The 25,003-nt window shown below is 46.7% G+C and overlaps 1 protein-coding gene across 2 annotated transcripts in view; it reads left to right on the top strand.

Moving 5' to 3' along the window:
• Window positions 1–25,003, top strand: part of RAP1GDS1 (Rap1 GTPase-GDP dissociation stimulator 1) — a 909,412-nt gene that overhangs the window by 573,718 nt on the left and 310,691 nt on the right. For both annotated transcript variants that reach the window (XM_069630545.1, XM_069630544.1), the window contains one exon: window positions 16,282–16,410. In XM_069630545.1, coding sequence (XP_069486646.1) covers window positions 16,282–16,410 — 129 coding nt within the window. The remainder of the gene's footprint in view (window positions 1–16,281; window positions 16,411–25,003) is intronic.

Genomic DNA, 25,003 nt, shown 5'->3' with positions numbered 1-25,003 from the left:
ACCAGCAGTTTACCAAAAACACGATCTATAAGTAGAGTGTACGTTTTTCTTCCGCCAGCCGATTACTGGAGCTTTTCAAGGTTTGTTGACCCGAATGTTGCCCAGTGACATTTTTCTTCCATGCTTTCGACCAAGACATGATATCTCAGGCTCCTCATACATGCACATTTTTGATCCTCGAAAACAGTCCTTTAAGGCCTTCAAGAAATAACATTTATGACCACTCATTATGCAAAGTAGACTCAAACAGTGCCTTGTGTAGTTTTGTTAAAGTCCATTCTTTCCATGGATTGTTTGCAGTATCTGGAGATCTCGGATCTGAAAATGTTATCCAGGACACTGGTTGCAGACCTACTTTTGACTGAATGTGCCCAATTCATAGTATTCATTCATTCATGATAATGTCCCTAAACAAAGACTGTTCTCCGTGTGCCAGCTCCATTGAGGCACAGACAAACAGCTATGAGTCTCGCTGCAACAAGAATTATTCCAACTAAGAAAATAAGCGAGATTGCTTGCTATCATCTTTTAATCAGGTAAGCCTTGATGGGCTTAGGTCAATCCGGTCTGATTTCGAACATCAAATGCCTTCCACAGATGCCCTGTACTTGAAAAGTATTATCGGGAAAGTTCTGTGTAGTCCTTCAAAAATGGCAGCCGCATTATTAATAGCACAGGCACCCATGTTGCCTCTCTGGAAGCCCTCCCCCAACCCCTTCTGATTGGAGGCAGTTGAAGCCGGCCCCCTGCAAAGGCCCGACATGTGTTCCCCTGTCCGGCCCTGTCAGGCCTCTGGAAGCCGCCTATCCGCCGACTCACATACCAGGTATGCAAGAACTGACAATGATAATTGTTTAATTTCGTTATCAATGTCCCGCATATCACCAAACCATGACGCCATCCGACCAACCCCCTTTCTAATATCCACTAATCTGCTTCTTCGCAGGAACCTCCACCACCTCCCCCCCCCCCCCGGGAAAAGGAATCGGCGTTCCTGTACCTGCTAAGGTCACAGATAGTTCCTACATGTCTCTATCCTGTACTGGCTGCAACAGAAACAGGAGACTTTCTAGGCGTATCAGCCTCTGCAGCCGGCACGCTTCTAAACCCATGCTCACCCGTATCAGGAATGCCCACCTAAGTTCACGGAGACCATTGCTTCTCACCTGCTCCTTGCGCTCCTCATTGCCCTTTAGTCTAACACAACCAGGTGTAGACCATAGGCGCAGTGCCCTTGCACAAAACTATCTTGACACCTACATACCACACATCCCAAATGCGGATCGCACACTAACTCAGTGGAATGTGCATGAATGACTTAGCAGACACAATCACACACTCCTCCTCAGCTACACTAACTTGCCGGTTGCCCCCAAATTGGTAGCACTGCTACCGCTGCTTGGCTTATTCCATGCCATACTATGCAAATGTGTTGGTCCGTGTTACCACGGTAGCACATCCAATGTTGCCTGATGGCCACACTTTTTTAACTTTCCGAAATGTGCATAACAACCTTAGTATTGCAGCACCCTAACTGATTGTGGCACCCTCTTTGCCAGTCCAGGCTAGCTCATATATCTGCAGTTGCACAAGATAGTGATACGATGCCTTGCTGCCCATCCATGTTAGACATTAACAATTAAAATGCCCTAGATAGTGCTATTCCAGTAATGCCTCTCTGCCATTTGATGTTATCCACTGAAAATTTAAATATGCCAGATAGTGCTACCATAGCAGCACCCTCAGTGATGCCTCTTTGCCTTCCCATGATAGCCACTGAAACTGTGAATTTGCCAGTGTCACTAAATTAGCACCGCAATTGCTGCCTGACTGCCAGACAGTGTTAGCCCAATCAATTGTGCCAGACTGCGTTATCATTGTAGCACCCTCTCAAGTGTCGGATTGCCCAAGCACAGCAGCCCCGGTAACTATAACCAACTAGCCTAAGTCCATCTTATACAATACCCTAACTACTGCTGACCAATACTGCTCAAAGGAGCCTTGACCAATGCCAGGTCAGTAACAGCACATGCACTGGATATTTCTGACATAATATCCAATAACCTTGACCTATTAGCCATCACAGAAACCTTCTGCTTAGGGGGGAGGGTGTGTAGCATCCATAGCCAAATCATCTCTCTCCCTCAGAGAATCAAACAATTATACCATACGATCAGGGAAACTGCTGTCAACCAAATTGACCCTCTCCCACAATGCCACCTTGACTTTACACCTAATCTACAGACCACCAGGCCCTACTTTATCATTCAAGGATGATATTTCGCAACTCCCCTCAACGGACACCAAACCATCCTCCAATTGTGCTTCGAGGTGACGTAAACTTAGACTTCAAGGATCCATCAGACATAAGCGCCCTTGCAAACTCCACTCAAGCTCTCTGCTTTGGGCAACCCATTTCATGCCCTAACCACGACAAGGGCATATCGTAGACTGATTGGCAGATCTCAACTGCAATATCGAGATCCTTTGTAAAGAGCCTTGTCCATATTCGGACCACAATGTCCTCTCCTTCAGCATCCCTACCAACCAACAAACCACTGCGTCACCAATAATGGCACAAGTGACCCTAACGAGAAATATTCAGAATATTTCTGCTGACCATATACTCCCACTGCTGAAACCACCTACAGGTTTCCAAACCACAATAAATGGACCCTACCATCATGGTTAATTTATACAACCAAACTCTTCTACACACGATTGATTAAATTGCTCCTTTGACCAATCGAAAACAAAAGCCTTTTGCTCACCTAAAAACCTGCTTTACCCCAAGTCTCAAATCCCTCCGTTCATCCAAGCGAAAAGGACCCCCACACCCAACAAAGATCACTTTACCACGCTTGCCAAGGCCTACAAACACTAATATATTCACTAAAATGCTCTTCGACCACCTAGACTCATTGGTTATCTCCTGCACAAACTAGGCAGATGATGCCCATATCCTCATTCCTATTTCATTATCCGATAACACAGACTGCAACACTCTAGGATCTCCCAAACTATTCAGCCCTGGATGGCCCTGCACTCTTTGTGCTTGAACGATGACAAGACCAAGCTGCTCTTGTTCGGATCTCGACCACTTCTGAATAAACTAGACAAAGCATACAAGTCCATCATTGACAGCAACACCATCCCAGCTGCTAAAGCAGTAAAAATCTTGGGTGTGTGCTTGGACGCTTCACTATCCTTAACCAGTTAAATGCCATCGCCTCCGCAGCAGCATGTACCACGAAGCTGATCACCGCCAGCAGACCTTTCCTCTCCAATGAGAGCCGTGTCACAGTAGCAAGAGCTCTTATAGTCTCCAGGTTGGACTACTGCAATGCGCTCTTCGCAGGAACCACTAACCAGAATATCAACAAGCTTCAGATTATACAGAATAATTCTCTAATAGTGGCTTTAAACTTCCCGAAGAAAGACAACATCTCTCCAGCTGGAAGAAACCTACACTGGCTGCCAATATGAGAGTGTATTCTGTTTAAAACACCCACCAATGCCTCGCCAACACGGCGCTGATATACCTCACCTCAAAAATTCTCTACATCACAATCCACTAAACCAACACGGGCCACTCATGCTCACCTCCTCTCAATACCAAGCTTCAGATTACAAAGAGCAGGTGGTTCCAGCTTCCTAGTAGTGGCGACGAAGAAGTGGAATGCACTACGTCTCTCTCTAAGAGCCGTTCCCTCACTCTGAACTTTCCACAAATGTCTCAAACTGGCTTTTTTTCAAGACCACTAATCTGCTCTAATCAGCTTGCATGACTATGACTAAACCATGCAATGCAACTAAGCTCTGCCCCAACATGTTTCTTGTATGTACTGTTCAAATGTTGCTTTGTTATCACTGTAACCTGCACCTGGATGCCTGTGGGCTTGATGTGCTTTACAAATGCCAAATGAATTAATAAGTATAAAGAAATGCTTGCTTAACATTTCACAAGCCCTTATCAAGAAAGTGGAAAGTTTAACTAACTGTTCCCAAGCAGTGATTTGCATTTGAGTAAGCTCTTAGTAAATGTTTACCAATTGTTATTTTATTGGCATTTATTAAAAAAAAAAAAATTCCAATTCTAAAGTGACATGGTCTTAATGTTTGCTAGCATAAAAAAGTTCATAAGGAGGTTTAAGCATTTGCTAAACTTTTTCAAATCCCTAGGCTATGCAAGCATTATCTAATTTAAGTTTTTCATACCATAAATAAGTCTTGGTAGGGCTTAGTAAATGCTTAAATGAGTCATTCTTTTAATAGTATGCATGCTTAGTCGATGATTAAGAAAGGTCTTTTATTTTGACTAGGGTATGGTGCAGATCTTTGGCAAGACCAATCCTTGTATCCGTCATGGGCACTACCCTGCAGTCTAGCATAATGAGCGTGCCACAACTTTCCTCGCTGCAGAGGAAGAAGGGTGCCAAAATGGCACTTTGCCTGGTGCACCATGCATCCTTGCGCTTACCCTCATGGTAGCTGGGGTTGCTCTGCTGTGCATATTCCCTTTGCAGGACCCTAATTTGCTTCACCAACCAGCCTTTTAGAGCTGGCCTCTTTTATATTTTGGGTTTCAGGATATGTTTCCGTCTTACTATGCTTGTGGGGCCTCTTTCTTGAGTCCTAATATAGCATCGTTTCAAGAATGTTCTGCCAGTTCCTACTCCTTTGTTTTCAAAGGTACCTTCAGGCTAGGCCCTGCACTGATTATTTGAAAGCATATTATGGAAATAAAATTGTGCTTCTGCTTGGAGATTTTCCAGAGCTGTATGGAGACAATTACTGATTTAGCTAAAATAGTCCTTCAATTTCTTAAGATAATAACTTCATGATCATCCACAAGGCAAAGTAGTCAAGCAATTTCTTGCATCGTTTTGTCCATATTTTTCCTTGGAATGTTCACAGTATTGTGAGATCTGGGAGGGGAAAATGGGATCAAGGTCACTGGTTGCAGACCTAATTTTCACTGAATGCATCCAATTGAAACCATTCATTCAAAGAAAAATGCTTGCTTAACATTTCTCAAGTCCTTATCAAGCAGGTGGAATGTTTAAATAACAGTTCCCGAACAGTGATGACATTGATCTGCTACAAGCAGTTCTTATATTCTTTAAACGTTAAGATAAGCTGCTTATACAATTTTCACTAACTGTTAATTCAGTAGCTTTTATTAAACGGTTACAAAAGCATTTACTAAATTCTAAAGTGATATGGTCTTAATTGTTACTAGCATAGCACTCGCTAAAAAAGCAGTCGATAAGCAGCTTTCAGCCAAAGTGGAGACACTAAGGCCGGAAAAGGATGTGGTTCCCTGTGTCGGCCAAATGTACTGTAGATAGTCTTTTCTCAAGAGAGAATGATTTCCCTGTGCGGTTGAATAGAGGCTGCAGATTTAGTATGCAACAACCCGTCCAAAGAAAGAAAAGTGTGTTCAAAGAACTCTTTTGTGGTAAAAAAACCAAATGTGTCTGATTTTATGAACACCCAGTGGTCGTGGAAATCATTAAATATAACCTTTTTAGGCATTTTAAATGTTTGGCTCTGGATAAGGAGAGATGTATCTTATAGAAGGAAGAGTAGGACATCCAGGAGAGTAGGAAACCCTAAAATCCTCAGTGTGTCGTCTTCTACAAGTATGGATCTTCCTCCCTAAGGTGTTGCATGGTTGCGTGCAGAATCCGTCACTTTCTACTGAATCACTTCCTTGGACATTTCAGTTAACTAATACCGACCCACACCCATGGACCGTTCCACCAACACCATGCCTCCATTGCATCGAAATACTTCTGCGGCACCCACCTTGCACAGGGCCTTCTCGATTTAAGGTGCAGGTGGTCCATGTTGTATCCCCACTGAATATAAATCACCAGGAACCAGTTGTGGAGGAAATGAGACCATGTGGTCAGCTTAGTGTTTGCCATGATTACATGCCCAGTCAATGTGTACTGCTGGCTAAAGAGACCCCATTAGTGGCCGCTCCTGCAGCATCCTTCCTTCTGCTATACGAAACGGAAGAACCAGAATACATTAAAAAAAGATCTGAATAAAACCTATTTGTGTAATAGAGAAAATCACAAAAAAACATTTAGATACCATAGCTACCTACAAATTGTATAAGCACTTAATTTCTTTTAACTAAGTAATTAACCTAAGGATGTTTTAAAATGATTGAAAATGTCATATCAAAGGTGCGTGTCATCGTGCTTGAGGAGCACTTTAACTGATGCTGGGACAATCCCATTTTCATGTAGTTTTAGACGACACACCTCCAAACCTATTCTTTTTTAATGGGACGGGCAGTCTGAGATACTAAGAAAACAAAAAACGACACTACGTTTGTACATCCTCAAGCTAACTGCATATATATATATATATATATATATATATATATATATATATATATATATATAGCTTGTGGAATCTGCTTGGATTACATGCTGTGCATAGGCCGAGATATAGTGGAAGCTGCAGAGTGTTAGTTTGTTTTTTGAAACTCAAAAATGGGCGTCGACATAGGGCGTGCCAGTAATACTATCCCTAGTGTGACGTCCACTGTACCCATGATCCCTCACGCGTGTAGGACCCTCAGATTGTTTTTTTCCACCATACTTGTCGGAAGCATTGTTCCGGAGTTCCCTGGCTTTCAGCCATTTTGTCATAATGCATCCAAAAAAAACCCCTGTTCTTCCAATCCCACGTCGAAAGATCGAAGATCGACGCTAATCTGAAGAACGAACAACCGTCGAGACTGCACAACGGACTTTGGGCCATGGAAGGCTTCTGGCCTCGGCCCGGGCCTCGGAAGGCCTCTGGCCTCGGCCCTGCAAGTAGGGAGAGTGGGGGGTGGACATAATCACACTCCCTTTATTTCCTACATGCATTCGCCCGCTGCCATAAGGTGACATATGGAGAGTACTCCATTTAAATTCTTCCCCATGTGCAACTACAAGTTTCCTTGGGTTGACAAGCATAACGCCTGTAATCTCTGTTTGCCTAGGGATCACCCCAAACTGCAGTGCGTGTAAGCTCTTTAAGGCTAAAACACTAAAGGACCGCTCCACTAAACATTGGGCCCATTACGCCAGGCAGCTCGAGGCCATGGAGGCGGTGGGTTCCTTCAGTAATTGCAGCAACGCCGCAGTTTTGGACGGCGAGGGCACAGGGGCATCGATAGACACCCAAGCGCGAGTCACCGGCCTCGGAGGATTGTCCGGCGGGGCAGTTATGGGGACCACACCCGGCGACACGAGCGCTACCCACACTACTGCACATAAGCACACTAACCCCAGCCGAGACTCGACACGTGTGTCGAGCGCTCGGAAGAAGGAGGCACATAGAGAGTGGTCCACAGAATCAGTGTCCCCTGGGCGATCGCCTCACGACACACGGCAACCGTCCACGATTGCAAAGGGTGCCTCGCTCACCAAAGTCACGGAGGTATGGTCGTCGTAAGACGAATCCGACCTCCACCTCCAAGCAGCACGCTTAGAGTCGGCTCCGGCAGCACTTTCCGCATCTGCCTCTGAGTCTCGACGCATACACTCTAAAGACACGGCACCTAGCCAACACACCCCCGAATCTCAGCGCCAGGAGTCAAAAGATTCTGAAAGTCAAACCATCAGGGAAACACTCCTCTAGTGATGGTAAAGGGTACAAACAGCAGAGAAAGTCTTCAGAGACGACATCTGCACTCCAGGTCCAGAAGGACAAACATAGGTCCTCAGATAAGGATAAATCTAAGACCCTTGACCCTGTCACTAAGCCTGAGTTATCCCTCCCACTCTACAGGATATGGGAATAGGAGAGGAGCCTCAGCAGGAGGTTGTCATCCCCAGTTCCAGGGAATGGAGCTCTTATGACATCGACAGGGTGATGAGAAGAATGTATTCTTTAGCTAATTTCTATGAAAAGAATCCTGATTATTTTCTGAGCTATCAGAGTACCCCTGACAACTCTACTCCTTCAGGATCCAAAGACACACAGCCTCCTGGTAAAAGACCTCATAATGAAACTCCAGCTCAGGGCCTCATTTCAGACCCATTCTCTAATCAACCATACCACCTGTATGCTGAAGACCCAGTCATACAAATGCTGGACGTCCAAGCAGGTGTCGATTATTACGGTGACGAGGTCCAGGATGAGGAGGAGGAGGAGGAAGACGAGGCAGAGGTCTATAATCTAGACTCGCCTTTCAACAAAGAACGACCGGTCACTGACTCACCTGTGGATAATCAGCCTCTACTGAATGAGGTCTTAGCTAGAGCTGCAGAGCACTTTCACATAGACACTCAAGAAGAGAAGGACTTTGCAGAAGAAATCATGGGGATAAGAAACCCATTGTCCAAGCCATACCAATTCTGAAGTCCATTCAACGCAGAATTGACCCTTCCCTCCTCACCCCTAATCTCACTAGGGCTGTGAACCCCAGAATTGAAAAATTGTTCAGAGCCGCCCAGTCACACCCACTTTATATAAGGGGCCAACTTAAGCCCGACTCGTTGGTAGTCACTACCACCAGGAAAAGAGCGGGGACACCTCTCATCGGAAGCTCCCCCAGACAAGGAGAGCAAGAGGATATATGGGCTAGGAAGAAAAGTGGCCTCCGCTTCCGCTTACCAGGCAAGAATCGCCAATACCACCACTCTGCTGGCAAGCTATAATTGCCACCAGTGGGAGCAGGTAGCTGCCCTCATTGCCTTCGCACCTGAACCACTAAAGGGCAAGTTAGCCCAGATTGCGTCGGAGGGTAGATCGGTGTCCGGGTGCATTTTAAAGGCGACCTTTGACGCCGTAGATAATGCAGGCCAGCTCATCGCAGAGAGCACTCATCAAGAGACACGCTTGGCTCAGTCAGGGTTTAAACCAGAGACCGAGGCTACTCTTATCGACATGCCGGTGGAACCAAATGTCTTGTTTGTCAAAGCATTAGAGGAGGCACTCAAAACTGCCAAGGATGAATACGATACCCTAAAGTCCCTGGACAATTGACTAACAAACCCACAAACCAAAGAGGGAATAATAATAATTTTCGTGGCTCACGCTGACAAAATTCCTAGAGGGGTTCCAATTACTCACAGGGGCAGGGTACATCGTGGGGTAGCAACCAACAAGGTACCCAAAGTTACGGTAGAGGTAACAAGAGGGGCCGCGGTAGAGGGAGAGGCAGCCCAGGCAGAGGCGGTATGCCTCCCAGCAAACAGTGACACTCCGCTCAGGGTCCCTTCCCACGCATCCCCAGTAGGGGGGCGCATTTCCAACTTCACCCAAGCATGGGAAGGGATCACCTCGGACAGATGGGTGCTGTCCACAGTATCTGCGGGATACTGCATCAAACTGCTGGAACACCCCCGCAACGACCCTCCAAGACAAAAAATACACTTCCTGTACCACCAAAAGATCCTCCTCGAGGAAATAATCAATCTTCTCGCAAAGGACGCGATAGAACTCGTCCCGGGCAACCAGGTAAACAAGGGTATTTATTCAACTTACTTCCTTGTGCCAAAAAAAGATTTGACAATGCGCCCAGTATTAGACTTACGCCCTGAAAACAAGTATGTCAAGCCCCAAAAATTTCACATGACTATGCTCCAAGAGGTAATCCCCCTCCTAAAAAAGGGAGATTACATGGCAACATTGGACATGAAAGATGCCTATTTTCATATTTCCATGTTCCCAGCGCACAGACGATTCTTGCGCTTCAAGGTGGACAGTCAGCACTAACAGTTCAAGGTGCTGCCCTTCGGTATAGCCTCGGCTCCAAGGGTATTCACCAAGGTACTGACGGAACACCTACGCAGGGAGGCAATCCCAGTGTACCCTTACCTGGACGACTGGCTCATCATGGGGGAAACCCCAGTAATTTACAGTTCCAACATCCAAAGAACGATCGACCTCTTCGAATTGGGGTTCTCAATCAATGAGAAAAAATAAAGCCTGGTGCCAAGCACCTCCAAACAGTTCCTAGGAGCTGTCCTAAACACGCAAGAGGAGTTGGCCTTTCCATCAGAGGAAAGAATTCGGTATCTACTACTACAAATTCCTCAATATCAGCCCGGTCGCCAAATAAGGGTGCGCAAAGCGATGTTTGCTAGGCATAGTGGCGTCATGTATTTACCTGGTTCCCCACGCGCACCTAAGAATGCGACCCATGCAGGAATGGTTGGCGAAACTGTGGTCTCAGGCAAGTGTTCAGTGGGACGATCTAGTGGTCATTTCGCCAACACTGGTACAGAGTCTTCACTGGTGGACAAGAGAGAACCTGTCAAAGGGGAAACCCTTTTACGACCCGAAGATACAGGCCGTAGTCACTACAGACGCATCCCTGTCGGGTGGGGAGCGCACCTCCTTCACCACATAGCTCAGGGTCTCCGGTCCCACAGTGGCCAAGAATCACATAAACCTACTAGATCTTCTGGCAATATTCAGAGCGCTTTGAGCGTTCGAACCCCACCTGTTGAACCTGTCAGTGCAGATCTTAACAGACAGCACGACAGCTATGTTTTACATTAACAAACAGGGAGGGACTTGTTCGCCAAATCTGTCCAAGCTTGCTCAGAAAATTTGGAAATGGGCACTCAGACAGAACATTTACCTGTCACCTCAAAATGTTCTAGGGGATCTCCATTCACTAGTGGACGCCTTGATCAGAGATCCCCTCCCAGAAGAACACGAATGGTGTCTACACGAAGAAGTCGTAGGAGACCTCTTCTCACAGTGGGGTTTCCCCACTATAGACCTATTCGCCACAAGTGAAAAACAGACAATGCCCAGAATTCGCATCCAGGTTCCCCTAGCCAGGCTCCAAGGGGAACACCCTGTGGATGAACTGGTCAGGGATGTTTTCCTACGCCTTTCCACCCACTCCCTAGTTGCTGTCACGATGCCTGCCCCTGGAAAGCCAGACCAGGCCCAGCAACCCCGGAAGCAGGCATCATGCCACTTGAAGCATGCCCAAAAACCCCAGTTAGGGGCTATTTGGCTACAGTCCTGGCGCCTATGGCGCCAGGCTCATAAGAATAAAGTCAGTCCTGGCGCCATGGGCGCCAGGCTCATTAGAGAAAACTTACCTGATGCAGACCATGCTGCATACCTACCTGATGCAGACCATGCTGCACGAAGCCACAAGCCAAATGAGGCTTAGAGGGACTATTTTACCTCAGGGACACCTTTCCTCTCGGGTGGGGCTGTGGAAGAATACTTACCTGGGGCTTCTTCCAAGGCTATTTAAGCTACACCGGGACAGCCACACGTGCTTCGCGTTATTCTGCTTGCTGCAGCGTAACGCTCACCGTGTCTTCAGCAGCTCCAGTCTTCAGCCACGCCCGCTTCAGCCCTGGAACACCTGGAACAAGAAAAGGAGAAGAAGAGGTCAGAACAAAACCCTTACATGAATCCTTGATCCAGCACATCGTCAATCTGGAAGAGAGAAGCCTTCACAGGTGCGTTGCCACGCACCTCGCAGCGCCGCGCTGAACTCACCATCCGGGGCTGCATTCCTTTACTCCATCGCGAACGCAGCATCTGCAGGCCATTCTTCGACACCTGGGGGAGACCAGAACAAATAGGTGAGCAAGGGCAATACAAACCACCCCCGAAGACTTACCTGATTTACTGCAGGGGGGTACTCACCTCATTTCGGGTCGGCGCAGTTAATTCTGCATCATCGCTGTACCCCGGCCCCAAAGGGGAGAACCACAATAAACTTACCAGGATCTTACCTATTGCCACTTGGAACTCTTCTAGTGGTTTAAATCTGCAACCTGCAAGGAATCTGGCAGAGTGAAGATCAGACTTTTGAACTCTTACGAACAATTGGACTTCAGAGTCAATACTGGAACTCACCAATTCCTCCACGCCAGTGAAGTAACTGGTCGTCTACGCGCCCCTGCGCTCGACGCAGGATGGAGAGCTCATCTTTCCAAATCTTCAGGTGAGATTAAGAGGGGACTTCAGGAGTGTTCTGTGGGCAGACAAGGGGAGTGGGAAGGCGGGTTAACGCTCAGATTACGGGAGGTTAATTCCCTTTCTCCATTGCAGAAAGATATTCATATGAGCCCAACAAACGAAGCTAAGTGGGTCTGTCCAGTCTGTCATCTCGGCTCTACGTGTTACTCTGGTGGAAGCAACAGCGGGCCAGTCCAGATCGACGCCCCCGTGGGATCAGGTGAGCGTAACAGTTGCTCCCATGTGGGCGAGGCAACCGTGGTTCCCACACCTGCGCATACTGGCAGTGTGCAAACCCATCAAACTCCTGTGCTGGCACAACCTACTAGCCCAGCACCAAGTACAAACAGTGCTTCCTCAACCCAGCTCGATGAACTTGACAGCATGGCTCCTGAAGTCATAAAGTTTGGCCATCTCAATCTACCACAGAGATGCATGGATATCCTAAAGGAATCTGGGAAACCAAACACAAGACACTGTTAATTTGATAAATGGAAGAGATTCGTTATTTGGTGCCAGAATAAACAAATCAACCCAGTTGATTGTACTCCTTCCAATATTGTCACCTACATGCTCCACCTGCTGGAAGCAGGGTTGTTATTTAATTCACTCAAGGTACATCTGGCAGCGTTATCAGCCTACACCACCTCCCAGAGCAAGGTGTTGTGGTGGAAAGTACCAGTGGTTAAAGCATTCATGGAAGGGGTTAAGAGACTACACCCTCCAATTTCTAACCCACCACCAGGGTGGGACCTTAATGTGGTGCTTGCTAAACTCATGTGCCCCCCATTTGAACCCATGCATAAAGCTAGTCTCAAACACCTGACCTATACGACTGCCTTCTTAGTAGCCATTACATCCATAAGAAGGGTCATGTTACGCTCACTTGGCTCCCACAGGGGTGTCGAGTGGAACTGGACAGCCACGGTCTCCACCAACGTGAGGCGTAGTGCAGAGATGACTGACTGGACTGGCCCACTTAGCTTCGTCTGCTTGACCCGTAAAAGTAGTCTCCTAAAGACGGGGAAAGGGAATTAGCCACCCGTGGATTTGAGTATTAACACCTCACTGCGTCCCCACTTACCACTTCTGACATTCCCTTTCACAAAGCTCACCTTATAGTTTTGTATGATGAGCTCTCCATACTGCGAAGAATGCAGGGGCACGTTGATGGCCAGTTACTTCACTGGCTTGAGGATATTGGAAGAGTTCTGGACAAATCTTGGCTCCAAACCTCCGGGCGAAAGGCCGTAAGTATATAGTTCTAATGAGTTCAAAATGTCAGATTAATCACTCTTGTCCAATTCCTTGTTTCTTTTGCAGCTTAGACCCAAAAGATGATCGCCTTGTGGCAGCTGAAAGCGTTCAGGCAAGAGTCTGTGTTTTGTAACACTGTCCGGTAAATGATGCCAAGGTTTAACTCGCTGCTTTCTCTTTTCTTGCAGGTGCAGCGTAGGAAGATTTGGCGTGCTGGTGGATAATACCTCCTGCGATAAAATCAGGTAAGCATATGGTGGCAAGAGATTGTCCTTGTGTGTTCCCTTGGCTCACCTTGTTGTTTTCTTGTCCCCCTTAGGCGCTGGAATGCGGCAACCAGGTGATGGAGACGGCACCGGATCGTAGAGATGCTGCGAGGAACGGTGGGTATGGCGCAGCGCTGCTGCTGGCCATGCGACGCGTTTAAAATTAAGTCTGTTTCTGGTTCGAAGATGTGCTGAATCCGAAATCAGGTAAGAAATCCAGTAAAGTTCTTGTTCTAACCTTTCTTCTTTCCCTTCTTTCTAGGCACTCTGGACTCGAGGCGGGCGTGGCAGGATGCTGGATGCTGACTGCAGACACGGTGAGCGTTACGCTGCTGGATGCAGAATAACGCGAAGCATGTGCTGCTCTTCGGGCGTGGTTTAAATAGCCTTAAAAGTAGTCCCAGGCAAGTATTCCTCCAAAGCCACACCCGAGTAACAAAATAGTCCCCAAGATAAAATAGTCCCTTCAAGCCCCACATGGGCTTGGATCCCTTGCAGCATAGTCTGCATCAGGTAAGTTTTAACACATGAGCCTGGCGCCATTGGCGCCAGGACTGATGTCCCATATGAGCCTGATGCCATAGGCGCCAGGACTGTACCCAGAAAGCCCCTAACAGGGGTTGCTGAGTTTGCTCCAGGTAACATGATGCCTGCTTCCGGGGTTGATGGACTTGGTCTGGATGCCCGGGGGTAGGCATCATGACAGGTCAGTGAAATTCAGGCTCTGTCAGTGCAGGATCCTTTCTTTACTCTTCATAAGGATAAACTGGTTCTACGAACACACCCAAGGTTCTCACCTAAGTTAATTTCAAAATTCCACGTTAACCAGTCCATTGAGCTACCGGCCTTCTTCCAAGAACCCAAAAGCTCTGCTGAGGTGAAACTACACACTCTAGATGTGCGAAGAGCGGTCCTCTACTATTTGGACAAGACCAGACCGCTAAGAAAGACAGACCAACTGTTTGTCTCCGTAGCTACAGGCAGAGAGGGAGATCGCATCACTAAAGGTGCCATCTCGAAATGGATAGTCAAATGTATCCAGCTGTGTTACTCCCTTTCTGAAAGAACTCTGCCTTTTACGCCAAGAGCCCACTCTACTAGAGGCACTGGGGCCACTCTGGCTTTCATTGCAAATGTACCCCTTGACATAATTTGCAAAGCAGCTACATGGAGCTCTATTCACACTTTTACTCAGCCCTACTGCATTGACACTCATTCCAAGACTGATACTCAAGTAGGACAAGCGGTTCTAAGACATCTGTTCGCTCATGACCCTTCTCACATCCCACCTCCTAACACTGCTCGCTAATCTATGCACAGCATGTGATCTAAGCAGATTCCACAAGCCTCAGAAGGTATACATTACTCAACGTAATCGTATTTCTGATGCTTGTATCTGCTTAGATTCACATGCGCCCGCCCTTCCTCCCCTCTGAGAGAAGGCGCATGGATGCTTGTAGTCTTATCTAAATGCATGGATAATCTGTACTCCCGCTACTCCTTATGCTACCTCATGTCAGAAAAAAATACAATCTGAGGGTCCTACACGCGTGAGGGATCATGGGTACAGTGGACGCCACACTAGGGATAGTATTACTGGCACGCCATTTTTGAGTTTCGAAAAACAAACTGTAATACTCTGCAGCTTCCACTAGATGTTGGCCTATGCACAGCATGTGAATCTAAGCAGATACAAGTATCAGAAATACGATTATGGTGAGTAATGTATCCCATATTGAGCTTCTGTTGTGTGCTGTTTCAATACTTTTAACAAATTCATTTACTTTTGTGGCACTAAGCCTCCGGTTGGTTGTCCTTTTGGATGTTAACGTATACATGGATTATGGTTATCAGACTTAAAATGTAAAAAATACACTTTGTCTATTTTTAAGTCTTTACTTCTCAGTTCAATCACATTTAACTGCACTGTATATTCCTTATAGTTTTTTTTTGTTCTACAGACAGCAGTGTAAGCAATCTGTGCTCCATCATCTGTGGGTCTTTTCGCCCATATTAGAAAATCCTATTCTTGCATTTGAGTGGCGCGGCAGCTTTGTGAATCATTTTTTATTTATTTTTTTTAGATAGGACTTTTTGTCACATTTAAAACCTTTGAAAACGGGTTGTTTTTGACGTTCGCTCCCCGCTTGTTTTTATTCTGTTGTCTTGATATGTGCCCTTGTGCTGAGTGGGCAGGTTAATTGTATTAGTAGATTGTGGAGAAAATCTATTGTACTACTCCGACTGTAAAATCAATATTATGCAATTTTCCCTTTTACAAGCCAGTAGCATACTTAAGTTCCGATCAGCCATAAAACTGACTTCACTACGCAGGTCTTAAACATGAGCTACCTCTCTAAAAAGATTATGTGCTCAATTTATAGGCATATGAACAGGAGCCTGTAAGGGCTTTTCTTAAACCCTCCAATGCATTGCCTCAGCTAACTATTTATGGTTTCTCCTCACTCTTTTTTTTTTTCCTCCAAGAGTTGCACTGTTTTTATTCTCACCACCTTCTCTTTTGCTTTTTAAAATTGGATAATAGGTTGTACTCCTTTTCTCCTTGCACGGCTATGTGTACACAGCGTCCGAGTATCTTAGTACTGTTGGATGGCAGCGCTCTCTTTTTCTGTTACTATTTTCCCTTGAAACTGAACAGGAACCTTTTTTTTTTCTTTAACCTTCTGATTAATTTCTCACAATTTGAGCAGCTTTTGCTTTGCTTTCAAACGAAATACTCTTTAATATTTAATGTCATCTTAATGAGCATTAACAATTCATCTGATTTTCCTTTCCCGCCTAGATATCCTGCAAGCTCAGCTTATAAATATGGATGTCATTCCTACACTAGTGAAGCTGCTGGGGATCCACTGCCAGAACACAGCGCTGACAGAAATGTGCCTTGTTGCGTTCGGCAATTTAGCAGAACTTGGTAAGTGCAGCGTTCTCATGTGCCACATCTGCTTTCCTGTAACAAATGGCTTCTGGTTTCTCCTTGGAGAGGTGAAATGGTCTAGCCTTCCCCGGTGAATAGTTCTGCCTTGCACAACCTCACACCGGGAACAGTGTTTCCACGCAAACATACGTGATTATTTGAAGTCTGAATCAGTGACCATGTCACCTGTGGCCCTTTCCGGGTGGGTTTTCGGCAATAGGGCCCCTCATTGAAAGATTCCTTAAAAGGGTACCTCATGCAGCATCCTCGCTTTACTATTCTTCTGCCTCATTACTCAATTCTTCATCTCCTTAAGGCTGCCTCCAAGTGGACCCCCACAGCTTATGTATAGTGGTGTTTCTGATGCGGAGGGCCACCCACATCAACTGAGAAGAGTTTGTTTAAGCAAACCTCCAAGTGAGAACAGACTAGCTAGGTAAAGATTTAGGGATGGGGCTATAGGGAATAACAACTGAGGTGATGAAAGGTAGAAAATAAGCTGTGAATATAGCATCTAACATCAATGTAAGAGTGACTCTTTTGACTGCAGGGGGCCGGGGGGATTCTTCCATGCTTATAGCATATCCGTCCCAGAGGGTTGACAAACATTGGTGTCCGGTCAAAGGTTCGAATCCAAAAGGATCGATTGCCATAGGGTCGAGTCAATAGGACCTAAAGCAAAAGGGTCAATTTTTTTTTTTTAATATATATATATTTTTTGGGTTTCCGTATAGGATAAAAAAGTGTTTTTTACCACAAAAAGGGAGTTTGGGGGGACCCCCTAAAAAAATCGACCCTTTTGTTTTCGGTCCTTTTGATTCGATCCTTTGACCTACAACCAGCATAGCCATTGCACAGTAAAAAATCCTTTTCAGAGCTGTTAGCGAAACCAGTGCAACAGTGACAGTTGAGTTGTGCCCTGCCATGCCCCACTCTCCTGCTTCGGCCACCAGTCTTTGATTCCACACCTTCAGGACTGGCCACTTAAAAACAAGCTGTGCGTTTTTTTTTTTTTTTTAATAATTTGCATGCTTTCCGTCTTTATTTAATTCTGTTTTTGCAATTGCAGGATGGCTCTGTCTGTTCCTTTTTAAAGATGTCCTCCTACGGGTCCTGTGGGTTCCCGCTCCCAGCCATGGATCTTCAGGCCTTTTATTTTGTTTGTGTGTAGGCCCTGAGCGCAGATGGAACTTGTGCTCATTAGTAACGCATTCAGCGAGAGTGCTCAGTGAGCTTTTTCAGCATTGTGCAGATATTGTTCATCGACCTCATTTGTGGGAATTTCTTAAGTGCTTGAAAAGAGGAGGAGGAAAAAGGTTAATACCGCCCCTCTATTTTCTTTTCACCAACTCACCCTGGTGATGCTTTCTCAGGTTTCACGGTCCCCCAGGGAGGACGACACATCCCGCTGTGGTAAGAGACACTGCCACACTGGCGGAGATTAAGCCGTGGTACTGACACCTGTGTCATCGACTCTGAAGTCCCTGATATTAAGGTTCTCCTTGAGGGGCTGCAGCTGCACCCTGTCATCAAACCCATATTTCACACTGAAAGACGTCTCCAGAGCGTCTAGTGTTTCGTACTGGGACTGTACCCAAGGCATCTTTCATTGCTAGAATTAATTCCATGGATAGCTCAGCACAACTACTTCTTGCGCTTCCTACCCAAAGAAGTCAATGTCCTCTAAGGAGACCATTCTACGGATCAGGATTTTGCAGAATGTGATAGACTGCGCCAAAATGATGGAGGTGTGTGGGTGTGCCATTTCAAGCAAGCAGGCTGAATCCAGACAGGCCAAGTACTCTGTTAAACTTCAGGACAACATTCCTGGCACTACACTACAAGACATGGCTGCAAGGAACTTTAGATTAAATGCTGATTCTGGTTTGGTTTTTCCTGACCCTGAATCTGAGATGCTACTCCTAGATCCCTTCAACTGTCAGGTTGATTGTAACCCTCTTCCATCGGCTACGTGGGCTTTCACATTCCCAATCTCTGACTCATCTGTTCTGTACACATCCATGGTCGTCTGAGGCGCCCCGGCTAAGCATGCGCCTCAACCGTGAAATCCAGCAGAGCCTCTTTCCTCCCAGGCTCTGTGATCAAAATGTTTTTTTGCAAAGTCTCAGCAACAAAAGCCTCAGATACGAGGAAATATTTCAAGGACCACATTAGGAAAGTTAATACTGTGGCTGCCTCAGTTGTTCTGCACATTCCTTTGCCTGTGGGAGTGCCTAGTGCTGTACTACCAATGGTGCCCCCCTTGCTTCCTATGCAGCCTTCTGCAACATCTCATCAGTCACTAAAGTCATTGGTTCAAAATCTGCCTCCACTGGATGAAAGGTAGGATACAAAGGTTTCCTGAAAAGAAAAGTATGAATAGGAGGAAGTTGTTCCATTGTCTATAAAGGCCATTCATGTGTGTATGGATGGTGCTACGTGTCCGGGATACCTCACCTGGTCATCAGTGGCTTGATAACCAATGAGAATCTGCAAGGTAACCTAACACATCTTAATACTCACCTCTTCAAAATCTCAATGTCATGAGATTTTCCAAAGTGGTAGACAAAAGGTGGGAGGAAGGAACAGCACTGATACCTCGAACCCCCAGGCTGCAGAAAAAGGGAGATATTGGTCTGTATAACGGGTACGACGTTCATTAATCGCCAGTTTTTATTTCATGCCACTTTTTGTCAAACCTGTTTTGCCAGAAATAAAATCCTCAAAAAATGAGGGATGGGGGAAGGTATAGGGAATAAATATTGGGAAGGAGGGTTTGGGACCCCCAATAAAAAAGAATCCAATTTTTTGGCAAAAAAAGAATTCTGGAAAAAGTACAACGTAAAAAAACAGGTGATGTATGAACATAGAAGGCATAAAGAGTAGTATATTGGAAACACTCAGAAAAGATACACCTACCTAGGGTTAAGAGATGGCCCACAGAAAACCTAGTGAGTCACTTACTCCTTCCTTCCCTCCATTACACCGAGTCCTTAGATCAGGGAACCTACACTGACGGCGTAAGGTGCACAAACAAAAAGGAAAGAAAATTATGCAAGGCCCTATCCCAGTGGCACGCGAACGCGATACTCAGAACCATGTGGAACAAAAACCCGTTCTTGAGTCACAGGGATCAGAGTAGAAACACCACGACATCCAGAGTTAAAACGTAATCCAACAGCAAATCCAAAGAGCAGACCAAGTTCATAACATGAAGGCAATGGAAATAATCCAGATCCAAACAACCCAAAAGAAGTCCACAAGGCAGGCAGAGATCTAAGCAGGAGATCAGGCACTAAAAGAGGTTAGGCAGGGTTTAGACAGACCATGGCAAGCATGTTCAGGGAAGAAGGCGGGGGAATGGGGAAATGGAGTAATGGACAGAGTAGTAGGTACAGGTGCAGAGAAAACAAAGATTGCAGGCAAGGTAATGTGGAAGCGTGGGCACAAACACTCAGTGAAGAGCGCTTTGGTCTGTGTGGCTTTTTATGCTAATGGACGGTGTTCGTGTATGCGGAAACTGGCCATAACGCACTGGCAACCCAATGCTTCAGCTGACTAACGTAACCCTTCTTGTCCACTTCTGAGCAAGGCACAGTGGTAAATTAAGTCCTGCAAGGCCTCCAGCCTCCAGGGAAGAGTGCCATGTAGCTGCAGTTCAGAAAGCCTAACAGTATGGATACCTTGATGGTAGCTATACCTGTGGCACCAGCCTTGGAAGAAAGTTTTCTTGAGGCTTTCTTGGCAGAACAAGCACATGTTTGTTCCTGCATGCATTTATAGAAGCACACCGTAAAGGAGGCCCACTAAAATCTAGCATAAGGCCAATATGTCCAGACAGTGAGTGAAACAATCGAAATGCATTATACTATAGCCCAGTCTCCTCTCAGACAATGTCTGGCCCATTCCCTCAGCCACTTGAAGGATCACAACCACAAATTAGAAATCCGTACAAAAGCGGCGAGCCACATCATCAAAGAGTGGAGGATTCCTCAAGAAGTTGGGGCAGGGGGATAAGGTCTCCTCCCACCTGCCTATTTATTACTAGTGAGATTTCGGTTTTCCTGCTCTTTTTCCTACTTAAGCAGGCCTGCCAGCCTCCTTCAGTGCAGTTGGGGCAAGGGTATTATTAGGTCTCTTCCACTTGCCAATCACTGGTAGGCTTTGGGTTTTCCCACTCTTTTTCCTATTTAAGCACGACTGCCAGCCTCCTTCAGTGCAGTTAGGGCAAGTGGAGTAGCTCTCATCCCACTAGCCAATCACTGGTAAGCTTTCGGATTTCCTGCTCTTTCCCTTAATCTTTTCCTTACTTAAGCAGACCTGCTAGCCTCTTTCAGTGCAGTTTGGGCACGGGGAGTAGGTCGCCTCCCACCAGCCAATTACTGGTAACCTTTGGGTTTTCCTGCTCTTTGCTCCTGCTCTTTTCCCTATTTAAGCAGGCCTTCCAGCATCCTTTGCAGCTGGGGCAAGGGGATTAGGTCTCCTCCCACCTATAATTCACTGGTAAGCTTCTGGTTTTGCCACTCTTTTTCCTACTTAAGCAGGCCTTCCATCCTACGCTCCCAAAGGCTCCCTTCTATAACCTCTCACCTAGGCATCCTCGGCTAAGGACGTATGAGGACAAGGAAACAGCCTGGCTATGCTCGGTAGGGCCTGGCAGGGCCCAGGGTCAACCCCCTCAAATTCTCCAATATACATCACCATGTGTCTTGTCCATCCTCAGCCTATCCCCACTATCGCCAGGACCTGTACGTCAATGCAAACTAGGCAGCCATGAGTGGCTACCATGTCCAACCTCATCACTGTACTGTGTCTCCCACCACACCCTCACATCATGAGGTCCTGGCTCACCATGCTAGTAAACGCCTGTTCGGCCGTAGCCCACACCACCAACATCGCTGATCTAATCACCAATAGTAACCTTGATGCGATCCTCATCATGGAAACGTGGTTTACTGCCCCCCCCCCCCCCTCCTCCCAGCACATCCTGGATGTTCTCCTACCACCCGGATACAGTAGTCAACATACTGACCGGCAAGGAAAGACAGGTGGCGGGGTGTGGTCATCAATAAGTCAGACTGGCCCTGCACAGTCCTGCCATTCACACACCCTCCTTCTCATTCAATCAGTGTCCCGTCAATTCCCCAGCTCCACAAGGACTCCATCACATTCCATCTCACATACTGCCCGCCCCAAGGGAATGGGTCGTTCATAGAGGACCTCACCAACCTTATCTCCTCAGCATCAATTGCACACGCCAGCAACATCCTTCACGGAGACTTCAACATCCCGCAGACACCACCCTCTAAACACCCAAGCGATGCACTCTACGCACTAGCCGACTCTTGCAACCTCCAACAAATCATTCTCTCTCCAACCCACACAGGGGTTCACATGCTCAACCTCGTCCTCACACCTCTGGATCTCCTCTCTTGTGCCGACCCCATCCCACTCGATTGGTCAGACCACCCGGCAATCCCTGAGATCACCTGCCGCACCTTCAAACATTTACCTGTGGACCTCCTTGACCCAGCTCTGGCCACCGTCCCCTCCACCAGATATGCTACGGAGCTCGTTGAAGCCTTCTCCCTTGCCACCATTGACCTGGTTAACACCCACTTCCGCTAAAGACCACATGGATGAAGGCCAGATCATCCACCTGCTGTACACTCCTCACGGCCAATCAGGCTGATGGGGGAAAACGGTGTTAACACTGACATCCGATGGATCTCTCCTCACACAAAACCCTGCAACCCTTGCACAAAAAGCTGATTACTGACACAAAATCAGCTTATGCCACCCCAAGTGAGGGTGCCCCTAACAGGAGCAGAACCCTCGTTGACATTGCGAGGTCCTGGCTTTGCAGGAGAAATGCAATACAATAACCACTTTTCTCAACAAAATTGCAAAAATCAGGGACTTTATTGACTCTGTAAAGGCCTCCAAGGAGTCACCCCACCCGCACCTCGAACACCCCCTTAATCCCCTGCCCCACAGTCAGCCTTCACCCATCTCACCATTAAGGACCTCTCTGACACTCTCGCATCCCTCATCCCACAGCTTGCTCGGACGATCTCCTCCCAACCTCCATCATCAAACGGCTCCAAGGCTATGCACTCAACACACTACTTAATATCGTCAATGCCTCTCTCACTGAAGGCTCCTTCTCAGACTCTCTAAAAACATGGCTGATTCTCTTCCTCTTGAAAAAGCCTTCACGCGATCCTGTTGACCTAGCAAACTACAGACCCATCACAAGCCTCCCTTTCCTAAAGAAACTCATCGAAAAGGCTGTAGCCAATCAGTTGCTGGGCAAAATCGACCAACTTGGCCTCCTCCGTAACTACCAATCAGGGTTCCGACCCCAAATGTAGCATGGAAACTGACACACTTAACTTGATAGATGACGCACTTCATCTTACAGACAAAGGTAACTCCTACCACCTCGTCCTCCTCAACCTTTCAGCAGCGTTTGACACGGCCGACCATCCCATGCTCATTTCGATCCTCGCCACCAGAATGGGCCTCACAGGAAAAGTCCATGTCTGGTTCACCTCATACCCTGGCAACAGATTCCAAGCCATCCAAATAGGGCAGTTAAGATCCAAACGCCTACCAGTATCTTGCGGTGTACCGCAGGGCTCCATTCTCTCACCCATCATCTTCAACCTTTATATGGAGCCCCTGGGAAACTGCTCAAATTACACCTGAATCTCCATTCTCCAGTACCATGATGACACGCAGCTGTACCTTAAGGTTACTGGCCCTCAAGACATCTCTTGTCTCTGCTGCTGCTTGGACATCATCCAGACCTGGATGTCATCCGCCTACCTACAACTCAACCCCTACCTAAAACTTAACTGAAAGGACTGAGTTTTTCCTTATCGGCCCCCCTCCAAACAACAGATTGTCCAAAACTGGCTCGACAACATGAACCTAGCCTGATTTGCCCCCAAACTGACCAACTCGGCCAAATATCCCTAGGCTTCATTGTCGATAGCGGTCTCTCTCTCCAAAACATGTGGCCACAAAAGCCGCCCGAACCGCCTGGCTCCAAATCTCCACACTTAGGAAAATCTCCCCTGCCAACTTCTGTACAGTAGTCCAGGCACTGGTCATCTCATACATTGACAGGGTAACACCATTCTTGCCAGGCTCCTAGCCACGTACATGGTACCCCTCAAAGCTGCCCACCATGGAACAGCTGGTCTTATCATGGGTGCCTGCAGATTCGACCACAGCATCCCCATTCTACGTGATATCCACTTGCTCCCCTCCCTGCAAAGATTCTCTTTAAAACCTTATGCGTCGCATACAAAGCGGTCTCCAACGGAACCCCTTCTTACCTGGCAGCCAAACTCTGAATCTCAGGAGGTTCCCGCACCTCCCGTAGCTAGACCATGAAAAGGTTAGCGTCCACGCTTACCCGTAAGGAAAGGACTGTAAATAAAACCTTCTCCTGCTATAACCCACCCTTCTGGAACTCACTCCCCCTGCAGGCTTGTACTGCTCCTTCCATCATGCAGTTTCACAAAATCTTTCATTGCTTCCTCCCCCATGACTGAAGCCCTGACAATCCCCCACAGTACTGCGTTATTGTTAAAAATGCTAGCTCAGCACTAGCTTCTGGCTTCTCCTGAACACTCTGTAACGCGCTCCTACGGGCCAGTGTCACGATAGAAACAATTAAAACAAAAATTTAAGAATAAATAAAATAATTAGTAAATTGCAGTCTCTTTCAGTGAGGGGAAACTTTTATGGTTTTCTAGCCTCTTTTTGTGGCTGAAGTCCATTCTGCTTTTGACATAAAACCAGGACATTTGACAGCAGAGTCTAATTATGAGCGAATACTACATACAGTTTTAAACCCCTTAAATTCTGATTGGAGAACAGCAAGTTCACTACGCACTCATAAAGGCGTTTTGGTACTTACGGAAGCTTTGATCCTGGAAAGCAGCTCCCAACTCTCCAAGTGTAAGATTGAAAGTGCCTTGTATTTTGGAATCTGACAAAGATGCCCCCCCACCCCCAAAAAGCATGCAAGCCCATGCAGTCATTTTTTAGGTCGCCATCCATTGACTTTCAGGGACATGTGCCTTTTTGATGTATGCAAGGCTGCCCTTCGGGCGTTGCCTTAAGTATTTTGTGTGCTCCACTCGATGGATATTAGTTCCAGGGCTGATGTCCAATTCAGGCCAGCTATTCTACTAAACGTGTGTAGAGTGAAGACCCATCATCCTGTGTTTTCAGTAACGCTGTGAAATTGATTTTGTTATTTCTATTTTATGGCAGTTTGTGTAGCCTCTTGAGCAAGCTGCATTACATTTCCCATGAGTATGGAGACGAAGGGTCCTGGTCATAGGAGAATTTAAATGTTGCTCGCCCATGAGACTACTTTACTTCTATGCAGGAATTCCATTTATTACATATGTTTCAGCTTCACCCTCGCTGAGTTAACTAACCCTGAGGTCTGGCCTAGTCGGATAAAAAAGGGCAGATGGACGAAGCCAGAGGGCAGACCTAAGAGAGCAGAACAGAGTCTAGCATATGCTTACCAGCTTTGCTAAAAGCCCTTAGCTTTATTTGCTGT

Source organism: Ambystoma mexicanum, chromosome 6q (genome assembly GCF_040938575.1).
Source record: "Ambystoma mexicanum isolate Mex_15411 chromosome 6q, UKY_AmexF1_1, whole genome shotgun sequence".
Taxonomy (NCBI): domain Eukaryota; kingdom Metazoa; phylum Chordata; class Amphibia; order Caudata; family Ambystomatidae; genus Ambystoma; species Ambystoma mexicanum.
This window is presented reverse-complemented; position numbering and strand designations above follow the sequence as displayed.